We start from the raw sequence: 20,679 nt of genomic DNA on the forward strand, positions 1-20,679 counted from the left end.
GTGTGTACTGCAGCGCGTGGCCTCCATCGGGAACACGTGAAGTGTGTATGTGTGTGCAGCGCGTGGCCTCCATCGGGAACACGTGAAGTGTGTGTGCGTACCGTAGAGCCGGGCTTCCGTCGGGGAACATGTGAAGTGTGCGTGTGTACCGCAGCACTGGGCTCCGTCGGGAACACGTGAAGTGTGTGTTAGTACTGCAGCACACAGCCTCCCTGACGGCGGCCTCCGTTGGGGAACACGTGAAGTGTGCGTGTGTACTGCACTTCCCACATGTTCAAGGAGCAGAAGGTCTTGTTTGCTTATTTTTGTGTGTTGGTAAAATGAATATTGAGATAGCAGAAGGAACATGAGACTCCAAGAGAAGCGTGAGATGGAATGTGTGGGTTGTCTCACCCTGCAAATCCAGGATTTGACTCAGATTAGATTCTGATCTGTGATCAGATGTAGAGATCCTTCAGCCTTCCTAGGGTCCACCCAGTACCCTCATCACTATTAAAACACGCGGCAGAATGACGCAGCCTGCGGGTCGTCCCCATCACTATTAAAACACGCGGCAGAATGACGCAGCCTGCGGGTCGTCCCCATCACTATTAAAACACGCGGCAGAATGACGCAGCCTGCGGGTCGTCCCCATCACTATTAAAACACGCGGCAGAATGACGCAGCCTGCGGGTCGTCCCCATCACTATTAAAACACGCGGCAGAATGACGCAGCCGGTGGGTCGTCCCCATCACTATTAAAACATGCGGCAGAATGACGCAGCCGGTGGGTCGTCCCCATCAGTATTAAAACACGCGGCAGAATGACGCAGCCTGCGGGTCGTCCCCATCACTGTTAAAACACGCGGCAGAATGATGCAGCCAGCGAGTTGTTCATCTGACGAATGTTCCATAGGGGGTGCCATGCCCTGGGCACTGTCAGGGAGCTGCAGTTCAGCAGTGAGTAGGACGACAGCGACTCTGCCCTCCTGAACTTGTGTTTCGGCGGGTCAAGTAGACTCTGCACTGGCTACACAGATCAACATACAGTCTATCCGAGAGGGTTAAGTTCTAAGGAGAACAATAAAGACAGTTCTGATAGAGGAGGCCTCACTGTGAGTGAAAACCGGACAGAGATGAGAGAGGGGCCACAAGGAGATGGGAGCTTCTGGAGGAGGGGCCACATGCACACAGGCCTGAGGGGTGGGCACACCTGTGCCTTGGGGAGAAGCGAGGAGACCACGGTGGCCAGTGGGAGGTGAGGTCGGGGCAGCGATGGGTCAGGCCTTGGTTGCCATCATCGTTCCGCTGTAACAGGAGGTACACGTTCCTAAAAGTCTCTACCCTGTGGAAGATTGCCAATAAAAACCAGAGGGCTTAGGAGAAAACAGGGTCAGGTCACAGCACTCGAGAACCTCATCCCACTCAAATCATCTATTAAATACGGCACCTGGAAGCAGACCTGACGCTTGCTGGTGGAAGTGGCCCCAGAAGGCTACAGCTGTGAGTGATTGTGATGAGGTAGAAAGAGGGTTCCCTGGAATCGGAGGGGACGTTGTGACCCAGGTGTGGATGGTGTGGGTAGCAGGATGTGAACTGTGGGGCCGAGAGGTTTGTGGCGTGTGCGTGTGGCCGGGGTTAACCGGGTACTGCTTTCCACATTGACTTGGCGCCTGCCAGTGGCGCGGTCCGGTTCTTTGACTGAAGTTATCGCCAGTCGCGGACTTCCCATCCTTCTGTTTTCATGAACTCCATCTCCATCTTCTGCTGGTGTGTGGGAGCCGCTGGCACGGCCAGCAGTGGCAACAGCAATGCCTTGGAGTGCAGTCCCTCGCCAGGCGGAGCAGCGTCTGGAACGGCGCTCAGCCCCACGCAGCCTTTGAGGAGGGCAGTGTGCCACGTGGTGTTCCAACGCTGAAGCCCCTGCAGCTGGTGTATTCGCAATGTTCTGAAGCAGGGGGGTGGCCAGGCTCACTCCAGTGCCTCCCAGCTCTGAGATCCTGACTCCTGGCAAGTGGTGGGCGGCTGGTTTCTGTGTGAGTCGTTAGTGGAGCCACAGGTGTCTTGGGCTGCATGCTACCACGTTTTAGCCAGACTGTGAGGTCAGCTTGGACAGAGTGTTCGGGCATAGGCTGTGGCCATTCATCAAAACCTATGTTTCATGTATGTTGGTTTTGAAAGGACCATGTTTGTTTCTTCCTGAAGCTGAATTTTTTTTTTTTTTTTTTGAGTATTCGGAAGTGTGTTAATTTAGCCCACTAAAATGTGAACATATTTTTCTTCTCCCTAGATCGAAAAGTATCCTCCTTGCACGCCTCCCAAGTTCAGAGGCAGATGGTGGTCTCCGTTCACGACTTACCCGAGAAGGCCTTTGTGCCCCTGCTGGACAGCAAATACGTCCTCTGTGTGTGGGATATTTGGCAGCCCTCAGGGCCACAGAAGGTTCTGATATGTGAGTCCCAGGTACAGCTCAGGAGGAGAGTCGCACATTTGATGGGAGGATGGGCGGTGGACAGAGCGGGAAGGTGCAGGCATGGGGAGAGGCGCAGGGACAGGAGGTGGGTAGGAACTTACGGGCCATTCTCTGCCTCTCACAGCTGGCTTCAGCTGTGCTGTGGGTGCAGTGAGACGCGTGGGTGTGCTTGTTTTGACTCTGGAAATTCGTAGTTCAAAATGAGCAAATGAGAATTTTCACAGAGCACCCCTTGAGGTCAGCTGAGAATTAGGAAATGGAGGTAGTTATAGGCCGAATGAAAATACTGGCCATGCTCGGCATAGCTCTGGGGCCCTCGATGCCTGTTTTTCTGTCTTGCACTGTTTTGGTCCTGAGTGTTTTAGAGGTTTCTCAGACTGCGTTGAGGTTTCTTAGACTGTGTTGAAGTGTGCTGTCGCTCAGAGTCCTTCCAGAGGCTTCCCATTCACCGCCTAGGAGGCTGGCACTGAGGCTTGAGGACTGTGCAGTGAGGGGTTGGGGCTGCCTCTCTATGTTTGGGAAAATGTGCATTTGTATTTTCCTAGTTATGTATTCCCTGGCCTCAAAACCATTGATTTCCACAAAAATTGTAGAGAAACCGTTGAAATTGTAACTTTTGTAATACAAGATGTAAATCAAATGGTGCAGGATGGAACTGCTACTTTTTTGAGGTTCAGCTGATTGAGTTGAGTGGATGGGCTCCTGGCAGGCTTTGTGTGACCAGATGAGTGTCAGCACCTTGCATTTGTGATCATAACAAGCCTACGGGGTTGGTTTCTCATCCCTGTTTTCCGTTTCAGGAACCTGACAAGCCACCTTTTCTTTCTGTGTGGGAGTTCACGTTCTGCTTACCGTGTCCTGCACGTGACTCCCGTGCAAAGTGAAACATGGTCAGACACCTCACTCAGTAAATGCAGCTTCTGTGAGCGTGCTTCTCATATTCTTCAGTCATTGGCTTTCTGTGCATTTGTCTTTTAGGTCACGTGTTGCTGCTTGAGCCCATTCAAAGCATTTTTACTGTTTGCCGGAACAGCGCACGGCTCAGTCGTCGTCTGGGATTTGAGAGAAGACTCAAGGTTGCATCACTCTGTGAAGCTGAGCGATGGTTTCTGGACATTCCAGACGGCCACGTTTTCCACCGGTCAGTGTCATCCACCTGCCAATTGTGTGTCTTCTAAAAAAGCCACACAGATTTGAGGAACAAAGCTTTACATGGATTTGCATTTACTTATTCACATTGTCTCAGAGGATGGGGTCTGACTCATGGGCAAAAGAGGCATTTGACAAATATAAAAAAGAAAAATCAATTCTCATCATGATTATGCAGTGGCCAAGAATGACTCGAATTTCCTTTCTTATTAAATTTATGGATTCCAAAAAATCCTCAATGATATTACCTTTAGTTTTAAAGTAGCTTGAGGCATCTTGGCACGTGTGTTGTCCAGGACAAAGGTAACTCACACTCACGTGAGCAAAGCCAGTCACCCTGAGTGCTGCCTGGAACAAGCACAGTTGGGCCTCCCTGAGCCTCGGCTTGACTCGGGTGGACGTTCATACCATGCCGTGCCCAGACACCACAGCAGGCACCCGGCATAAGTGTTTCCTGTGTTCTGGGACTCGCCCTGGTGCATAGCGTACATTGTCTCATTTAATTCCCCTGATAGCCCTGAGTCCCAGCTCCACCAGAAGATGCAGCATTCGTCTGAGGTCACGCTGACCACATGGCGGGGCCTGCCCTCGGACCCCGCGCCACGCCCTGCACCGCCTCTTCCCGTAGGGGCTGTGGTGCCGTGGACTGAAGGTGCAGGCCGAGCTCATCACTCACCCCTCTGTGTGGCTTTCTTACCGTAGATATGTTGCGTGTCTGTCTGTGTTTGACATGTGTATCTGTACATTGTACGTAAGAGAGGCACTTTTAAAATTCCCCAACCATGAATTGTGCCCCTCTGTGTGGGGCAATATTACACTGTTAAGACTGTTTGAATTTACGGGTAACTTATGGGTTGCGATGCTATTTTAAAAGATATCTTTTAAATAAATAATCTTCGCCTTTTCTAATTGCTGCTGCTATTACTAAAAAGTTTTTGAATGCAGCACCATTTTCAAAAACAGTAAACCTCTAGACTATACATACAAATAAATTATTCCATTAAAATGCATCCTTCTTTTTTTTTGAGATGGGTCTGGCTCTGTAGCCCAGGCTGGAATACAGTGGTGCGATCTTAGCTCACTGCAATTTCTGCCTCCTGGGTTCAGGCGATTCTCCTGCCTCAGCCTCTTCAAGCGATTCTCCTGCCTCAGCCTCCTGAGTATCTGGAATTACAGGTGCCCACCACCAATGCCTGGCTGATTTCTTTATTTTTAGTAGAGATGGGGTTTCTCCATATTTGTCAGGCTGGTCTTGAACTCCTGACTTCAGGTGATCTGCCCGCCTCGGCCTCCCACAGTGCTGGGATTACAGGCATAAACCACCGTGCCTGGCCTTGTCTTTGAAATATTATCAATAAAACCTACAAAGTTTTAAATAAACTCTCAGTAGTGAGGAGCTGTGGAACTTCTGATTCAGACCATGAGTCAGAGGAACCAAATTCTCGCCCGAGAGACCAGCAGTCAAGCCATCAGCGCTTCATCTGGGTCCTTTCCCTTAAACACCCTATAATTTCTTCTTAATTTCTGAGGTGATTTTGTCTTTTTCTTCAGTTTTTTTCCCGAGTTCAATCCCAATTCTCATTTCATTTCTTACTTTCTTGGGTCCAATTCTGTTCTTGATTTCTGATTCCCGGTGTTTTTTTCTTGTTTGTTGTTTTGATATGTTTCTAGATGCCCTTTGAGGAGATGTGATTCCATTTGGAACATTGAGTTTTGTGTCTTTTGCCTTGTGCTTGTTTTTAGGAGGGAGAATTTTCATCAGCTGAAATGCTTTGATTACATTTTTTTCTGTTTTCTTATAGTAGCTTTCTATGGAGTTTGGCTTTTTTCTGCTCATAGGCATTCTGTAGATGGATATTTTAAGTCAGTGAGCTTTGCTTTGTTGATTTGTGACAGGTATCTTTAGTGGGCATTGTGCCTCAAGGTGGTAGGTGGGGTGGGTTTGCCGTTCCTTTGGTTTTGCAAACGCCTGGATTTCCCTCTTCTGGCAGTTGTCGGGTGTGTGTGGAGGTCACCTCCCTTTCCTGGTCACATTCCCCTTCCCATCAGCCGTGCTGCTCCGACCTCCCCTGCCTTCCAGCTCCTTCCCTCAGTTGCTTGAGTGACCCCCAGGATCTGGCCTCGCGGAGACTTTCTCTGTCTGAGTTTTCTTTCGGACTGTGTGGCATGCTGTCTCTGGGTGGTGGGCTTTAGCTTTCTTCCTGCCCTCCAGACCCGTAGACCCACAGGGCCAGCGAGCTCTGTGGGAACTGACGCTTTCTTACTGGAGAGCGGGGGCTGGGGCCCCTGTGTCCCAGGAATGTGAAGGTTGTGGTCCTGTGTCAGTCGTATGTGGTCCACGTTGGTCCTGGGGTGTTTTGGGAAGATGTGTGGAGAGAGTCAGATTTGTGAGACCCAGAAGCACCTCGTGTTTGTCCATGTGTGACGCCAGCTGCATTTCTGCAGCTTATTACTTACGCGTGGGTGCTGTGGGATTTTGACCTCCAGATGGAATCCTTACCTCAGTAAACCACCGAAGCCCTCTGCAAGCAGTAGAGCCCATCTCAGCGTCCGTCCACAAGAAGCAGAGCTTTGTGCTTTCGCCCTTTTCGACTCAGGAAGGTACGTGATTCTTCACTTTCTTAAAATTCTTAATCACTAGTTGTGAAATATGGTTTCCTTATGTAAAGCCATCTCTTTCTTTTTGTTTCTGTTTTCATCAGAAATGTCAGGTTTGTCCTTCCACATCGCTTCCTTGGATGAGAGTGGGGTTCTCAATGTGTGGGTGAGTACTGGTCCGGGCCAGGCACACGCGGGGCCTGAGTGAGGTGGTCTGGGTGGAGGTGGCGCCTGAATGGCGCAGGGGGCAAGGCCCAATTAGCTATGGTGGGAAATGGAGAGCAAGACGGCTTACTGGTCCTGAGCAGAAGGGATGCAGAAGGCCACACATGGCAAGTTTGGGGCCCTTTCATGACAGCGAAATAGGAATTGCACACAGGGCTCTGGGAACGTGGAATGAAAGTGGGAAGGGAACAAAATGTTAGGGCCAAGGTCACGCTGGATTGGCTTGTCCTGGAGGATGCGCCAAGAATGTTGATTAAGTCACCAAGTGAAGAGAACACGAGGAGATCAAAGCAAAGGAGTCAGCTTGTAGAGCGTTAGTTCTGAGGCTAAAGATCAGTGTCTTTTTCTGGAGCAGTTATGTTGTAGTATCTAATATAGCACTCCATCTTAATTAGAGCTATGCTTTGCTTAGGTTGTGTCAGAATTATAAAATGTATCAATATTCATTTTCAATGTTCTATTTTTAGGTGGTTGTTGAATTACCAAAGGCAGACATCGCAGGTTCAGTAAGTGATTTAGGTAACTATTAAGTAAAAAAATGAATTTTAGTGTTTTCTAAAATGAATAGAGATGAAAGGCACTGATAAGTATGGCCAGGCGCAGTGGCTCACGCCTGCTGGGAGAGGCTGAGGCAGGAAGATCAGGAAGATCGCTTGAGCCCAGGAGTTTGAGACCAGCCTGGGCCACATAGCAAGACTCCATCTGTACCAAAAAATTCAAAAATTGGCTGGGCGTGGTGGTGCACACCCGTAGTCCCAGCTGCTTGGTAGGCTAAAGCGGGAGGATTGCTTGAGCCTAGGAGTTTGAGGCTGCGGTGAGCCATGATCTTGCCACTGCACTCCAGCCTGCGTGATGGAATGAGACCTTGTTTCTCTGTTTTAAAAAAAAAATACCAATAACTGCTTTGAAAAATATAAATTACTACCTGAAAAATGAAAATTAAAGTTGTATGTCATATAACCGTATTAACTGTTGAACAGGTGTCTCAATTAACTAGAATAATCAAATTTTTTTTTTTTTTTTTGAGACAGAGTCTTGCCCTGTCGCCCAGGCTGGTACAGTGGTGTGATCTTGGCTCACTGCAATCTCTGCCTCCTGGGTTCAAGCAGTTCTCCTGCCTCAACCTCCCAAGTAGCTGGGACTACAGGTGTGCACCACCAGGCCCGGCTAATTTTTGTATTTTTAGTAGAGACAGGGTTTCACCATGTTGGTCAGGCTGGTCTCAAACTCCTGACTTCAGGTGATCCACCTGCCTTGGCCTCCCAAAGTGCTGGGATTACAGGTGTGAGCCACCACATCCAGCCTCTGAGTGAATGTTTTGATTTTAGTAGGATTTAATGAGTTCTGTTCACAGCTGAGTACCATTCAGTTCTGTCAGACAAGTCAAGGACAGCCGTGTTCTGCAGCTGTTTCCTACGTATTTCAGGTGTCCGAGTCTTTCAGTGTGCATTCATTTTGGGGCTTCTTCCTTTCAGTTTTGGATTCACAACCCCAGGGCACATCAGGAACACTGGATGCTGCCTCTGAGGGCCGTTAGACTGGATCCCAGGATGGCAAAGGTCCCCGGGTCTCGGCAGAGCAGAAGCGACTTGAAACAAAGCTAATAGCATCTCTCACAGTTGGCTGCTCTTGATGCTATGGAGTACGATTTTCAGTTCCAGAAAGGGCTCAGAAGTGACGGAGTAATTCCGTCCTGTTGTGTTCTGTGGTTGAGATTAGCCCATGTTTTGATCTCAACTTCCTTCTCACCTTATTGGCTTCTCACCACCCAGTTTGTAATGATGAGCCCCCCTTCCACCTTGCTTGTATCAGGGGTGTTTTCCCGTGTAGATCTGGCAAAAAATAATATGAATGAGACCGGCTTTGTTCCTAACCTCTTGAGATTCGGGAAGAGGGCGCTTTGGCCCTTGGAGCAAATGCTGTGTGCTCTGTATTCACACGTCTGTGGTGGCCCTTACAAATTGACTCCTGATTCTGACTTCAGTAAAAATAAGACAGTCGTGGCGTTCATTTCACTGGTAGATGCTTTAGAGGTGGAATCACCATGTTTCTCAATGTGTTCTTCATGCGGCACCCTCTGCTCATGGAACCATTCTGCTCTGTGTTGTCCACTCCAGGCTGCCCCTAGAATCCCGGAGGGTCAGAGCTAGGGAGCCTGGCAGGCGTCCTGGTGCCTCCTTCTCAATGTACACAGGTCATGGGGTGGGTTAGTGATGGGGTGAGACCCACACAGTCGGTCTCAGCACCAGCCCCCCCTTCACACCCAGGGTTCTGCCCCAAATGCCCAGAACTCTTGTGACCTTGAGAGTTCGCCTTGAGGCTGGTTGTACCATTAACTTGTTATGTGATCAAGGTATTTGTCAAACAATTACGGATGGTACTGAGGAGATCGTTTCTGTCCATAGTCAGGTGATAATCTGGCTATGGAGACAAAATCATTTTGCATAAAAAGTATTTGCATACAAATGTTTTGTAGTACATGATAGTCATATAAAGAATATCCTAGGGTGGTGAGTATTTCATTTAAAAATATTGCTGTATAGAAACACCCTTTCTTCACTGAACCACTTACCAAAATTGCTACCATGTTCCAGCCTTGCCTTTAGGAAGGGAGGACGTTCAGACCAGCCCGTTGTTCACGGTGGCTGCCAGCTCTTTGTGTAGGCGTTGGATGAGTGGCTGTTGGAGAGCTCAAGTCTCAGAAGGAGGCAGCCAGCATCTTTTTATGAAGTGTTCTCTGCATAAGCGAGGTCCAGTCCTAGGTGCCAGGAGACCTGGGCGAAGACCCCAGTCCGGGAGAGGGCGACTGGCGGTGGACTTCCTGGAGCAGAGGCCCAGCAATAGGGCCCAGCCAGAAAGGCTGCCCGTGGGCAGTGGCGTGTAGGGGCCAGTGGGAGGGCCTAGCCAGAAAGGCTGCCCATGGGTGGCGGTGTGTAGGGGCCCAGCTGGAAAGGGCCTGGCCAGAAAGGCTGCCCGTGGGCAATGGTGTGTAGGGGCCCAGCTGGAAAGGGCCTGGCCAGAAAGGCTGCCTGTGGGCTATGGCATGTAGGGGCCAGTGGGAGGACCCAGCCAGAAAAGCTGCCCACGGCCGGTGGTGTGGGAGCCGAGATGCCAGGTGGGGGGTGTGCCAGGAAGCTTCACATTTGTGAATGGCAGCGTTGACCCTTCTTCACTGTGGTTGTGAGTGGCAGGAGATACGCAGCAGCTACAGGGACCCGGCCCAGCTGCAGATTGGGTTTATTTCTATCTGCTTTTAATTCACCTGCCCCCAGAGTTCTAGGTAATGCCTTACCCAGAATTTGGGTTTTAACATCCATAGATTTCTAGTTTTTCTCCTTGCGGTAGTTTTAGAGGGAAAGTGATATTGGGAGCAGACATAGGAGGCAAAACCAGTGGATGGCCAAGGAGCCAGAGCTGTAGCCATGAATGCTTTCAGGGAAGGAAAAGAAAAGCAGTCAGGCCTCAGAGCCGTGGCTCTGTGTTGTTTGAGAAGGAAGCTGGAGAAGCTGCTGGAACAAAGAGTGAGGCCAGATGCACTTGGCTGAGGAGCCACTGTGCCTCCTGTACGTTCTGCCCGGAGACCAGCAGATTTCTGAGTCGCTGGGATGGTGGAAGGAGAGGTCCTGCAACTTTCCTGTAGGCGTTGGAGCCTCGGTAGACATTCACAGGGCAGCGTTTGCTGCTGTGGTTTAAGGCTTGTTTAGTGTATGTACATTCATACACATGTACGGATTGCTTACTGCCCTTATTTTATCAGATCTAAAGATATAAAGGCTCTCAGATCATGGTTCTACAATCTTTCTTCCCATAAGACTTTGAACTGCGAATTCTTGATTCTTCTTCTAAGAGAGTATACGTGAACCTCACCCAGAGGACGCAAGGGATGCTGTGTATTGATTTGCATTTGATGTTATTTCGTAACACAGATATTTAAGCAATGAAAAATGATTCCAGGCAACTCTAACTAGATTTTGATTTAGCTTCTATTGAAAGGTGCATTGATTTTGGTTCATCTTTTTTTTAGGCCTGATGCCTGGAGGGAGGGTCAAGCTGGTACATAGTGCTCTGATCCAGTTGGGTGACAGGTAAGATGTGAGGGAAAACACTTCACTATTTCACAAAGACCTAGAAGGAAAATAACACTGGGGAATTGCATATATGGTAAATGACGAGCTTTTGCGATGAAGACGTCCATTTTCTCACATTGTTTTTTTTACTGTTTTATTTGTCTATTATTTTTATTTTTCTATTTTTTTGAGATGGAGTTTCGCTCTTGTTGCCCTGGCTGGAGTGCAGTGGCGCAATCTCGGCTCACTGCAACCTCTGCCTCCCTGGTTCAAGCGATTCTCCTGCCTCAGCCTCCTGAGTAGGTGGGATTACAGGTGCCCACCACCATGCCTGGCTAATTTTTGTATTTTTAGTAGAGACGGGGTTTTATCATACTGATCAGGCTGGTCTCAAACTCCTGACCTCAGGTGATCAACATGCCTCAGCCTCCCAAAGTGCTGGGATTACAGGTGTGAGCCACCGCACCTGGCTTTGTTAGTCTATTATAATGAGTGAATGTAATAGATGCAGCTTCCAGGTGTAGAGCTAACATTTTGTCTTTAAGTAGAGGTGATTTTCTGTCTTTTAAATTGGTCCTATATAATTATTCTTCAGTTTTCATGCCACCCCAAACTTAAAAGTTTCAGGAACCGGAGACATTGATAAAAAGTGTTATTCAGGGATTTAGATTTCTGCTTTTACTCACGTAACTTAATATGACATAAAAATTCTTCACAAATGTATAAATATTGTTTGTGGTATTTATATGTTTTATGTTAATTTATTTCTTAAAGTATCTCTTCTTATCGTTTACTGCACTCGGGTCAACTATCAACATGTGAATTACCCTTGAAAAATTTTTGGGCCTGGTTCTTCCTAATCAGAAAACCTGTGGGTTGTGTTAATGAATTCATGCATGCTTGGAGACTTTAAATCAACTACAGTTGTAATTAGTAATTACAACTAATTATGAAAGAGAGTTATATTTTAAAAAGTCATTTACTGTATTGCAGAGCCAAACGTACATGGTTCCTGAGCGAGCCCCTGACCCCTGCAGCCTTTGCAGTTCCCCTGTTGAGTTTCTTTACGACTTTTTATCTCTGCTAGGGTCCTTACCGCTTTATACTGTGCATTGTATTTATCTTTAATTATCAGCTTCTCCTGTACTTAACTGCACACACACTCTTTGAAGGAAAGTGTGTAATGTGTCCGACGTTTGGGTTTTTTCATACCCAAAAACTCTTAGCAGTGTCTTCCTGAGATCCACGCATAATAAATGTTCCCTCAGACTCTGCTCAACCAACCATATTGAGCTTATTCTATGTGCCAGGCTTTGTAGCACTAGTGGGGAGCATCTTCCCTCAAAGTGCTCCGAGAAGGAGGCAGACGAGTGAACGTTATGTGATTGCAGCGGGGGCTCCCTGCTTTCCCAGGAAGAAGGCTCAGCAGGGGAGTTCAGAGTGAGGATACTTCTCAGGGAGTTCCTTGGGCTCACTGCCTGGGAAAGGGTGGCGAGGAGGCAGAATGGGGCTGAGAGGAGGAGCTGAGCTGTGAGGCAGGCCCCACAGCTGACTCCCCAGGACCCGGGAGTTCTGAGCTGGAATGGCCTCCCAGAATCATGTGGCTGGGATTTATACCCCATATCCCGTCAGTCACTGAGCGTGAGTGTGCCCGGGAGGTCATTGCCTGCGGGGAAGCAGGTCCCACGGCTCTGCCTGCACCACCCCTGCAGCTGGGCCCCGTCCACCAGGGTCATCGTGCAGAAGACAAGTGTGGTGTCAGGATGTGCACAGGGCTTGTGGGAGCTCAAAGGATGGAGGCAGCTTGGGGGATGGAGTGCAATGGGGACATCTTAAGGAGGCAAAGACTGAGCTGGGCCTTTGAGATGGAGTTAGATGGTCAGAGGGAGCAGCACCTGGGGGTGCCCAGAGGCACATTTGGAGCTGTCAGTGGGTCTGATGTTGAGGGAGACAGGTGAGGCAGGCCCTAAGGAGTCTGTCTTCTGTGCTAAAGGGTGTGGACGTTAGTGTAAAGGTGGCCACGAGCCATTGCAGGATGTTGAGCCGAGGAGTGGTGCATCTTGTCTGTGATGTAGATGGGTCAGTGTGGTAGCGGTGTAAGTTGGGAACAGAGGAAGGGAGGCTGGAGTCAGCGAGAGCCATTAGGTGGCTTCTGGAGTGACTGACGTGAACTACCAGGATCTGAACAGAGGCAGCATCACAGGTATAGAGGCTAAAGGGGTAGAACTTAAAAAACCCAGCAGCTCATCGATTATAGGAGCGGTGGGAGGGAAGAGCCTAGGTTGGCCTCTGGCTCCACCAGCATGTCTGGTTGGTGACTGGGCACCATTTGCTAGGTGAGAATAAGAGTGGGGAGGGATGGGAGCAGCCCAGTGTGGTCCAGTGAGGACAGGCTGAGCTTGTGGTGCCCGTGGAGATGCCCAGGAACCAGGGGCCTCCATAGCAGAAACCTCAGATGGAGGTAAGGATTTGAGAGTCATCAACTAAGAGGTGACATTTGCAGTCCTGAATGTGGACAGAAAGAGAACATTGGAAAGGAGGCTGATAGCACGGCCACATGCTGACTTTGATGATGTGGGTGTGGCAGATGGAGCAATTGTGGGCATCTCTCTGTTACAAATACATAGGCCATATAAAGGAAAAAATAAAACTAAGTATAGTTTTTAAAAGGAAAGGAAAATCTCTAAATGCCATAAACAGGAGAGAGCTTAAAGTTAGTGTCATAAGCTTTTGAGCTGCTGTGTGATTGCTTGGAGGCTGGATGTGAAGCCCAGGCTATCTCAGACCTTCTGAGCTGTCTCTGGGGCTTGAGCCCATGCAGAAACAGGTGATGCATTGGGTTTGCCTGAGGCAAGGAGGTAGAACTGAGACCCCTGCACAGGACTTTCAAACTCACTGCTCCTGCAGTGATAGGGAAATTCAGAAAGCCTCACCACAGCCAAGAGAAGACAGAGGAGCTTGGAAGAGCTTGAAGTCCTAAGCTGAGTGTATGTATGGCAACCTACAAGCTGAGATGTTAACATCACAGTTCTAGACCAGTGGCCTCAGTGGGTTCATAGTTAAAGTAGACACAAAACCTCCTGGTGGGTAAAGATAGTTTGCAAGTGGGGGCTCACAGGATTCTCATGAGAAGCAGTCTGCTGCAGATGAGTTCACAACTACAAGCATGAAGAAACAGTGTACCTTGGTGTAAAAAGTAAGAGTCACACACTTAAGAACTTGAGACAGTTGTACAATCTAAAAGACATGTCTAGAAATGAAACTGTTATCTCTGAAATTTACAACCAAGTGAATGGTTACATAGCCGATTAGATATATAGCTGAAGAAAGAATTAGTGAACAGAAGGATAAATCTGAAAAAACTATCAAGAGTGTAGTAGCAGAAAAAAATGGAAACAAAGAGTGGCTAAACCAGAGGAATGTGACATGGCCTGTTATACATCGAATGATGTATTATAGTGCAAATCAGTGGTGATACCATCTTATTTTTAAAGTTTGAAAACAATCCATCTGTTCATCTTTGTTACTTTATTTTTTCAGTCTTTCCCATAAAGATAATGAATTTTGGGGGACTACACAAACACTGAATGTTAAATTTCTGCCTTCAGACCCTAATCACTTCATTGTTGGCACAGACATGGTGAGTAGTATTTTAAATTTAATACTATTACTCATTTTCCTTCTTTTCCTGAGTTACCTGATAAATATCTTGATTTAGGATTAACTTACTCTTTGCTTTTATAAAGTTCAGATTGTTTGAGAAACAGTTACTGCATCCAATCTCGTATCTAATGCACTTCTTAGTCACTCTTGGGCTTCTTTTTCACAGGGTCTCATAAGCCATGGCACAAGACAAGATTTGAGAGTGGCTCCCAAACTATTCAAACCTCAGCAACGTGGTATAAGGCCAGTAAAAGTTAATGTCATTGATTTTTCACCATTTGGAGAACCAATATTTTTGGTAAGAAAGTTTGTTTTTTAAAGCACCAATTCTTTTTTTCTTTTTTTGAGACAGGGTCTTGCTCTGTCATCTGTGCTGGAGTGCGGTGGTGTGATCGTAGCTCACCGCAGCCTTGAACTCCTGGGCTCAAGTGACCCTCCCATCTCAGCCTCCAAGTAGCTGGGACCACAGGTGCACACCACTACACCTGGCTAATTAAAAAATACATGTTTTTTTGTAGAGACGAGGTCTCCCTGGGTTGCCTAGGCTTACCAATTATTTTTAATGATACTCTGCCTATTTGGGCAGCGTAACACTTGCAGTTGAGCCACTGGAAAATTTTAAAAGTTGATCATTTACTAGGCCACTAATTGATCATTTATGGGGTGTCAGTGGTTTAGAACTAGACCACTGATTGATCATTTATGGGGTGTCAGTGGTTTAGAAAGGAGAAACATGAAATTAATAACAAAGTTTAAACAAAACCTATGTAGAAATTAAACTCTCAAGTAATATTTGGTTCGATTACAAGTTAGTTAGAATTTAACAGAGAATATCAAATACCAAAACCTATGCTACAGCCAAAAGTGTGAAGAAATTCTTAGTGTGAGAATTTTTGCCTGTGTTCTTTTACTGTTTAACACAATAGGAATAAATTGTTCAGAGTCTTTACCCTGAAAGTCCAGGGATGGCCGTCGGGAGGGCAGCAATCCCCGCGCTGCACTCATATGCTGCAGGACATGTGTGTGTGGGTGTGAGCTGCTCACTCTCTTTCCTTCCAGGGCCTGGTGTCTGCCCAGCTCACCCTAGTCACAATTGTCCTGTAGACTCCAAGGTCAGTCTGTGGGTTGGTTGGGGTAAGATAGGACAGAAGGCAAAATATTAAACAACTTTATACATGATTAAATGTGATAGTTAAGAGTTATACAATAGTCAAGGCATTAAATTATAGCTCAGATATCTCCTTCTCTCACTAGTATTTACAAATTTCCCTGTACTTGAGATTGAGGGGAAAGATTGTTACTTATTCACACTATTCTTATAGTACTTAAAACATTATAAATTATGTTTATATGTCAGTCACATAAACTATAAGGTTGTTGAGGGTGGAGATGGTATTTCATGTATCTTTGTATTTCCAAAGACGCATTTAGCTGCTGAGTAACATCCCCCTGTGGCTGTTGAGAGCCTAGAATGTGGCCAGGCAAGGCTGGGATGTGCTGGAGGTGTGAAATACACATCAAATTTTGAAGAATTAGTGTCAATAAAAGAATGTAAAATGTCTCATTAGGCCAGGCATGGTGGCTCACGCCTGCAATCCCAGCACTTTGGGAGGCTGAGGCAGGCGGATCACCTGAGGTTGGGAGTTCGAGACCAGCCCGACCAACATGGAGAAGCCCCATCTCTACTAAAAACACAAAGTTATCTGGGCACGGTGGCTCACGCCTGTAATCCCAGCACTTTGGGCATCCCAGGCAGGTGGATCACCTGAGGTAGGGGTTCAAAACCATCCTGGCCAACATAGCAAAACCCCGTCTCTACTAAAAATACAAAATTAGCCCAGCATGGTGGCACATGCCTGTAATCCCAGCTACTCGGGAGGCTGAGGCAGAAGAATCACTTTAGCCCAGGAGGCGGAGGTTGTGGTGAGCCGAGCTAGTGCCATTGCACTCCAGCCTGGGCAACAAAAGCAAAACTCCATCTAAAAACAAAACAAAAAAGTCTCATTAACAATTTTGTTGTTGGCGACTTCCAGTGTAGAGCTCTTGAGCTTTTTATGACTTCTCTTCCCACAAAAAACTAAAACCAAATACATAGCACCAAGATCTTCACCAGTAAGAACTCAGAGCTCAAGTGTGAAGACAACACAGTTCCTAGGACCACAGAGAGTAGAAAAGCTCCAAGCAAATGGGAGGAGAACTCAGCTTCCATATCCACAATGTCCCTTCCCCCTTATTTGGCCTGGCACCAAGTGCATGGAAAATCTCCCCTTAACTCATGGTTTCTATCTGGAGAAAGTAAAAGTGAGGTGGACAACCAGTTTCTCTACTTTCTTGGGTGCCCTGTCCCTGCTTGGCCCATGGAGAGCATCTCGAGTGCCCGAAGGGAGAAATACCCCTGAGGCCACTCAGAAACAAAGCTGGGAGGCGGGACTACTGTCCCCAGCCCTGGAAACTCTGTACCTCAGCCAAAGGAGGCACTCAATCAGACTGGCCACTCACAATACCATGCTCCAGAAGGTTTGTTCCACAGGTCTTCTGAACACGAACCCTGACACTGTCAGGACAAACCATTTGAGGCTTCCCTCATTTGGGACAGGCCTCCCTCAATCACTAAATACAGCTAAGGTGAACCTCGTCTTAAGGTGACACCTATAGCTGAAAGGGAGGCAGCAACCTAGCAGTGAAGATTTGCTAAGTAAATATATTCAATAAAAACCAAAACAAGCTGGACAGAGAAAACTGGAATAAATAATCCTGCAGTGCAAAGACACAGACATACACCGACAAGAAACAGCAGCGAACAGGGAACTATGACTTCCCCAAAAGGACAAAGCAAAAATCCAGTGACTGACCTAATGAGGCAGTGATTTGTGAGCTCTCTAAGAATTCAGAAGAGCAATTTTAAGGAAACTCTGTGATCTCCAAGACAACACAGAAAAGCAAATCAGAAATTTATCAGAGAAATTTAACAAAGAGATTAAAATAATTTAAAAATCAAACAAATCTTGGAACTGAGAAAGATATTTGCTGAACTGAAGAAATTCATTATAGGCTCTCAGCAGCAGAGTAGATTCAGTAGAGGAATGAATTGGTGAGCTCAAAACAGGCTATTTGAAAATACACAATCAAGGCTGGGTGCAGTGACCCATGCCTGTAATCCCAGCATTTGGGAGGCCAAGGAAGGAGGATCTCTTGAGCCAGCCTGAGCAACATAGGGAGACCCTATCTCTATAAGAAAATTTAAAAATTTGCCAAGAATGGTGGCATGTGGAGGCAAATGGAGGCTGAGGCAGTAGGATCACTTGAGCCTGGAAGGCCAAGGCTGCAGTGAGCCCTCATTGTGCCATTGCCCTCCAGCCTGGGTGACAGAGCGAATGCTGTTTCTAAAAGGAAAAAAGAAAGGAAATATACAGTCAGAGGAGAAAAAAAGAACAAAAAGGAATGAAGACTACCTACAAGACAGAGAAAATAACCACAAAAGACCAAATCTAAGAATTATTGGTATTTAATAGGGAGCTAACAAGGGTTAGAAAATGTATTCCAAGAAATGGTAGGGAGGTCGATATCTAGGTATAGGAAGGTCAGCGAACATCAAACAGATTCAAACCAAATAAGATTACCACAAGGTATTTAATAATCAAACAAAAGTCAAGGAGAAAGAGAAGATCCTAAAAGCAGTGAGAGATAAGAAGCAAATAACATATAAAGGAGTTCTGGTTCATCTGGCAACAGACATCTTGGTGGAAACCATACAGGCCAGGAGGGAGGAGAGTGACATTTTCAAAGTGGTAAATGAGAAACACTGCCATCCAAGAATACTGTACTCAGCAAAACTGTCATTCAAATATGAGAAAGGGTTAAAGTCTTTCCCAGATACACAAAAGCTGAGAGAATTCACCATCCTCAGACCCATCTTGCAAGAAATGCTAAAGGGAGGCTGGGCATGGTGGCTCATGCCTGTAATCACAGCACTTTGAAGGTCAAAGTGGGTGGATCACTTGAGGTCAGGAGTTCGAGATCAGCCTGGCCAACTTGATGAAATATGTCTCTATTAAAAATACAAAAATTAGCCAGATGTGATGGCAGGCTCCTGTAATCCCAGCTACTCAGGAAGCTAAGGCAAGAGAATTGTTTGAACGTGGGAGGCAGAGGTTGCAGTGAGCTGAGATTGTGCCACTGCACTCCAGGCTGGGCGATAAAGTAAAACTCCGTCTCAAAAAAAAAAAAAAAATGCTAAAGGGAGTTCTTCAATCTGAAAGAAAAAAAAATACTAACATGCAATAAAACAAAAAACTTATCAAGGTATAAAACCCATTCATATAATTAAATACATGGACAAACCCAGAATACTATAATACTGTATTTGTACAATATGCTCATAATTCTAGTATGAAGCCCAAAAGACCTGTTAAAAACAATAATAGCTATAGCAACTTCTTAAGATATAAATAATTTAAAAATATATAAATCGAGACAACTGAAAGTCAAAATGTGAGAGGGTTAAAGTGTAGAATTTTTTGCATGGTGTTTCCTTTGTTTTTATTTCTTTATTTGTATTCTAAGATAAGTTGTTATCTCTTTAAAATAACTTGTTTTAGGGCTGGGTGCACAGGTTTATGCCTATAATCCCAGCACTTTCGGAGACTGAGGTGGGAAGATTGCTTGGGTTTGGGAGTTCGAGACCAGCTTGGGCAACATAGTGAGACCTCATCTCTGCAAAAAACCCCAAACAAACAAACACACACAAAAAACAATCAACTGGGTGTAATGGTGCCTATGCCCACCTGTAGTCCCAGCTAGCTACTTGGGAGGCCGACGAGGGAAGGTTGATTGAGCCTGGGAGGTCAAAGCTGCAGTGAGCTGTGATCTTGCCACTGCACTTCAGTCTAGGTCACAGAATGAGATCCCATCTCAATAATTAAGTAAATAAGCACAATACAAAAACCTGTAATAGCTTCATTCAAAACAAAAAGCAACAAATTAGAACATACTAGAAGAAAGAAGGAAGACAGGCAGAAAGGAACAAAGAAAGAGAGGAGTCTTAAGCAGAAGTCAAGAAACAAAATGGCAGTAGAATGTTCTCACTTAGCCATGACATCACTGAATGTAAATGGTCTCAATTCTCCAATTAAAAGGCATAGAATGGCTGAATGGATAAAGAAACAAGACCCAACTATATGCTGCCTTCAAGAAACTCACTTCACCTATAAAGACACACTCATACTAAAAGTGAAAGGGTGGAAAAAGATATTCCATACAACTAGAAACCAAAGAAGAGCACGAGTGGCTATACTCATATCAAATAAATTAGACTACAAATCAAAGACTGTAAAAAATGACAAAGAGGGGTCTATATATAATGATAATGGGTCAATTTACTATATAATGATATAGGGGTCAATTCAGCAAGAGGATATAACAGTTACAAGTATCTATGTACCCAACACCAGAGCTCCCAAATATAGAAAGCAAAGATTAATAGATCTAAAACAGAAATAGACTGTAATGCAATCATAGTAGGGTACTTCAGCACCCCACTCTCAGTAATGGACAGATTACCCAGAGAGAAAATCAACAAAGAAGCATCAGAGTTAAACTACACACTAGACCAGTGGTCCCCAACATTTTTGGCACCAGGGACTGGTTTTTGTGGAAGACAATTTTTCCCTGAACCAGGGGTTTGGGGGATGGTTTCAGGATGAAACTATTCCACCTCAGATCATCAGGCATTAGATTCTCATAAGGAGACTGCAGCCTAGATCCCTCACATACACAGTTCGCAATAGGATTCATGCTCCGGTGAGAATCTAGGGCTGCCACTGATCTGACAGGAGGTGGAGCTCAGGTGGTAATGCTCACTCGCCTGCTCCTCACCTCTTGCTGTGCGACTTGGTTCGTAACAGGCCGTGGTCTGGTACTGGTCCATGGCCCAGAGGTTGGGGACCCCTGCACTAGACCAAATAGGCCTAACATTTACAGAATATTCCTCTGAACTGCTGCAGAATACGCATTGTTTACACTAGCACATGAGACATCATCCAGAATACCCCATATCTTAGGCCCCAAACAAGTCCATACAAATTCAGAAGAATAGAAATCATATTGAGTATCTTTTATGATTACCATGGAATAAAACTAGAGATCAATAACAGGAGGAACCTTGGAAAATACACAAACACATGGAAATTAAACATCTTCCTGAATGTCCAGTGGGTCAATTAAGAAATTAAGAAGGAAATTTAAAAATTTATTGAAACAAATGAAAATGGGAATGCAACATATCAAAATCTATGGGATATGGCAGAAGCAGTACTAAGAGAGAAGTTTATAGTAATAAATGCCTACATCCAAAAAAGTAGAAAGACTTCAAATAAACAATGTAACAATGCATCTCAAGGAAGGAGAAAAGCAAGAACAAACCAAACTCAAAATTAGTGGAAGGAAAGAAATAGTAAAGTTCAGAGCAGAAATAAATTGAGACAAAGAAATTACAGAAAATCAATGAAGTGAAAAGTTGGGTTTTGA

At 46.0% G+C, this 20,679-nt stretch overlaps 1 protein-coding gene across 14 annotated transcripts in view; it reads left to right on the plus strand.

Annotated features, from left to right (window-relative positions):
* Positions 1-20,679, plus strand: part of DYNC2I1 (dynein 2 intermediate chain 1) — a 114,386-nt gene that overhangs the window by 75,755 nt on the left and 17,952 nt on the right. For all 14 annotated transcript variants that reach the window (XM_073009566.1, XM_073009576.1, XM_073009575.1 and 11 more), the window contains 8 exons: positions 2,270-2,442; positions 3,431-3,593; positions 6,089-6,202; positions 6,304-6,365; positions 6,892-6,943; positions 10,449-10,509; positions 14,032-14,131; positions 14,321-14,452. In XM_073009566.1, the coding sequence (XP_072865667.1) occupies positions 2,270-2,442; positions 3,431-3,593; positions 6,089-6,202; positions 6,304-6,365; positions 6,892-6,943; positions 10,449-10,509; positions 14,032-14,131; positions 14,321-14,452 (857 nt within the window). The remainder of the gene's footprint in view (positions 1-2,269; positions 2,443-3,430; positions 3,594-6,088; positions 6,203-6,303; positions 6,366-6,891; positions 6,944-10,448; positions 10,510-14,031; positions 14,132-14,320; positions 14,453-20,679) is intronic.

The sequence above is a fragment of the Chlorocebus sabaeus genome, chromosome 21 (assembly GCF_047675955.1).
Source record: "Chlorocebus sabaeus isolate Y175 chromosome 21, mChlSab1.0.hap1, whole genome shotgun sequence".
NCBI lineage: Eukaryota > Metazoa > Chordata > Mammalia > Primates > Cercopithecidae > Chlorocebus > Chlorocebus sabaeus.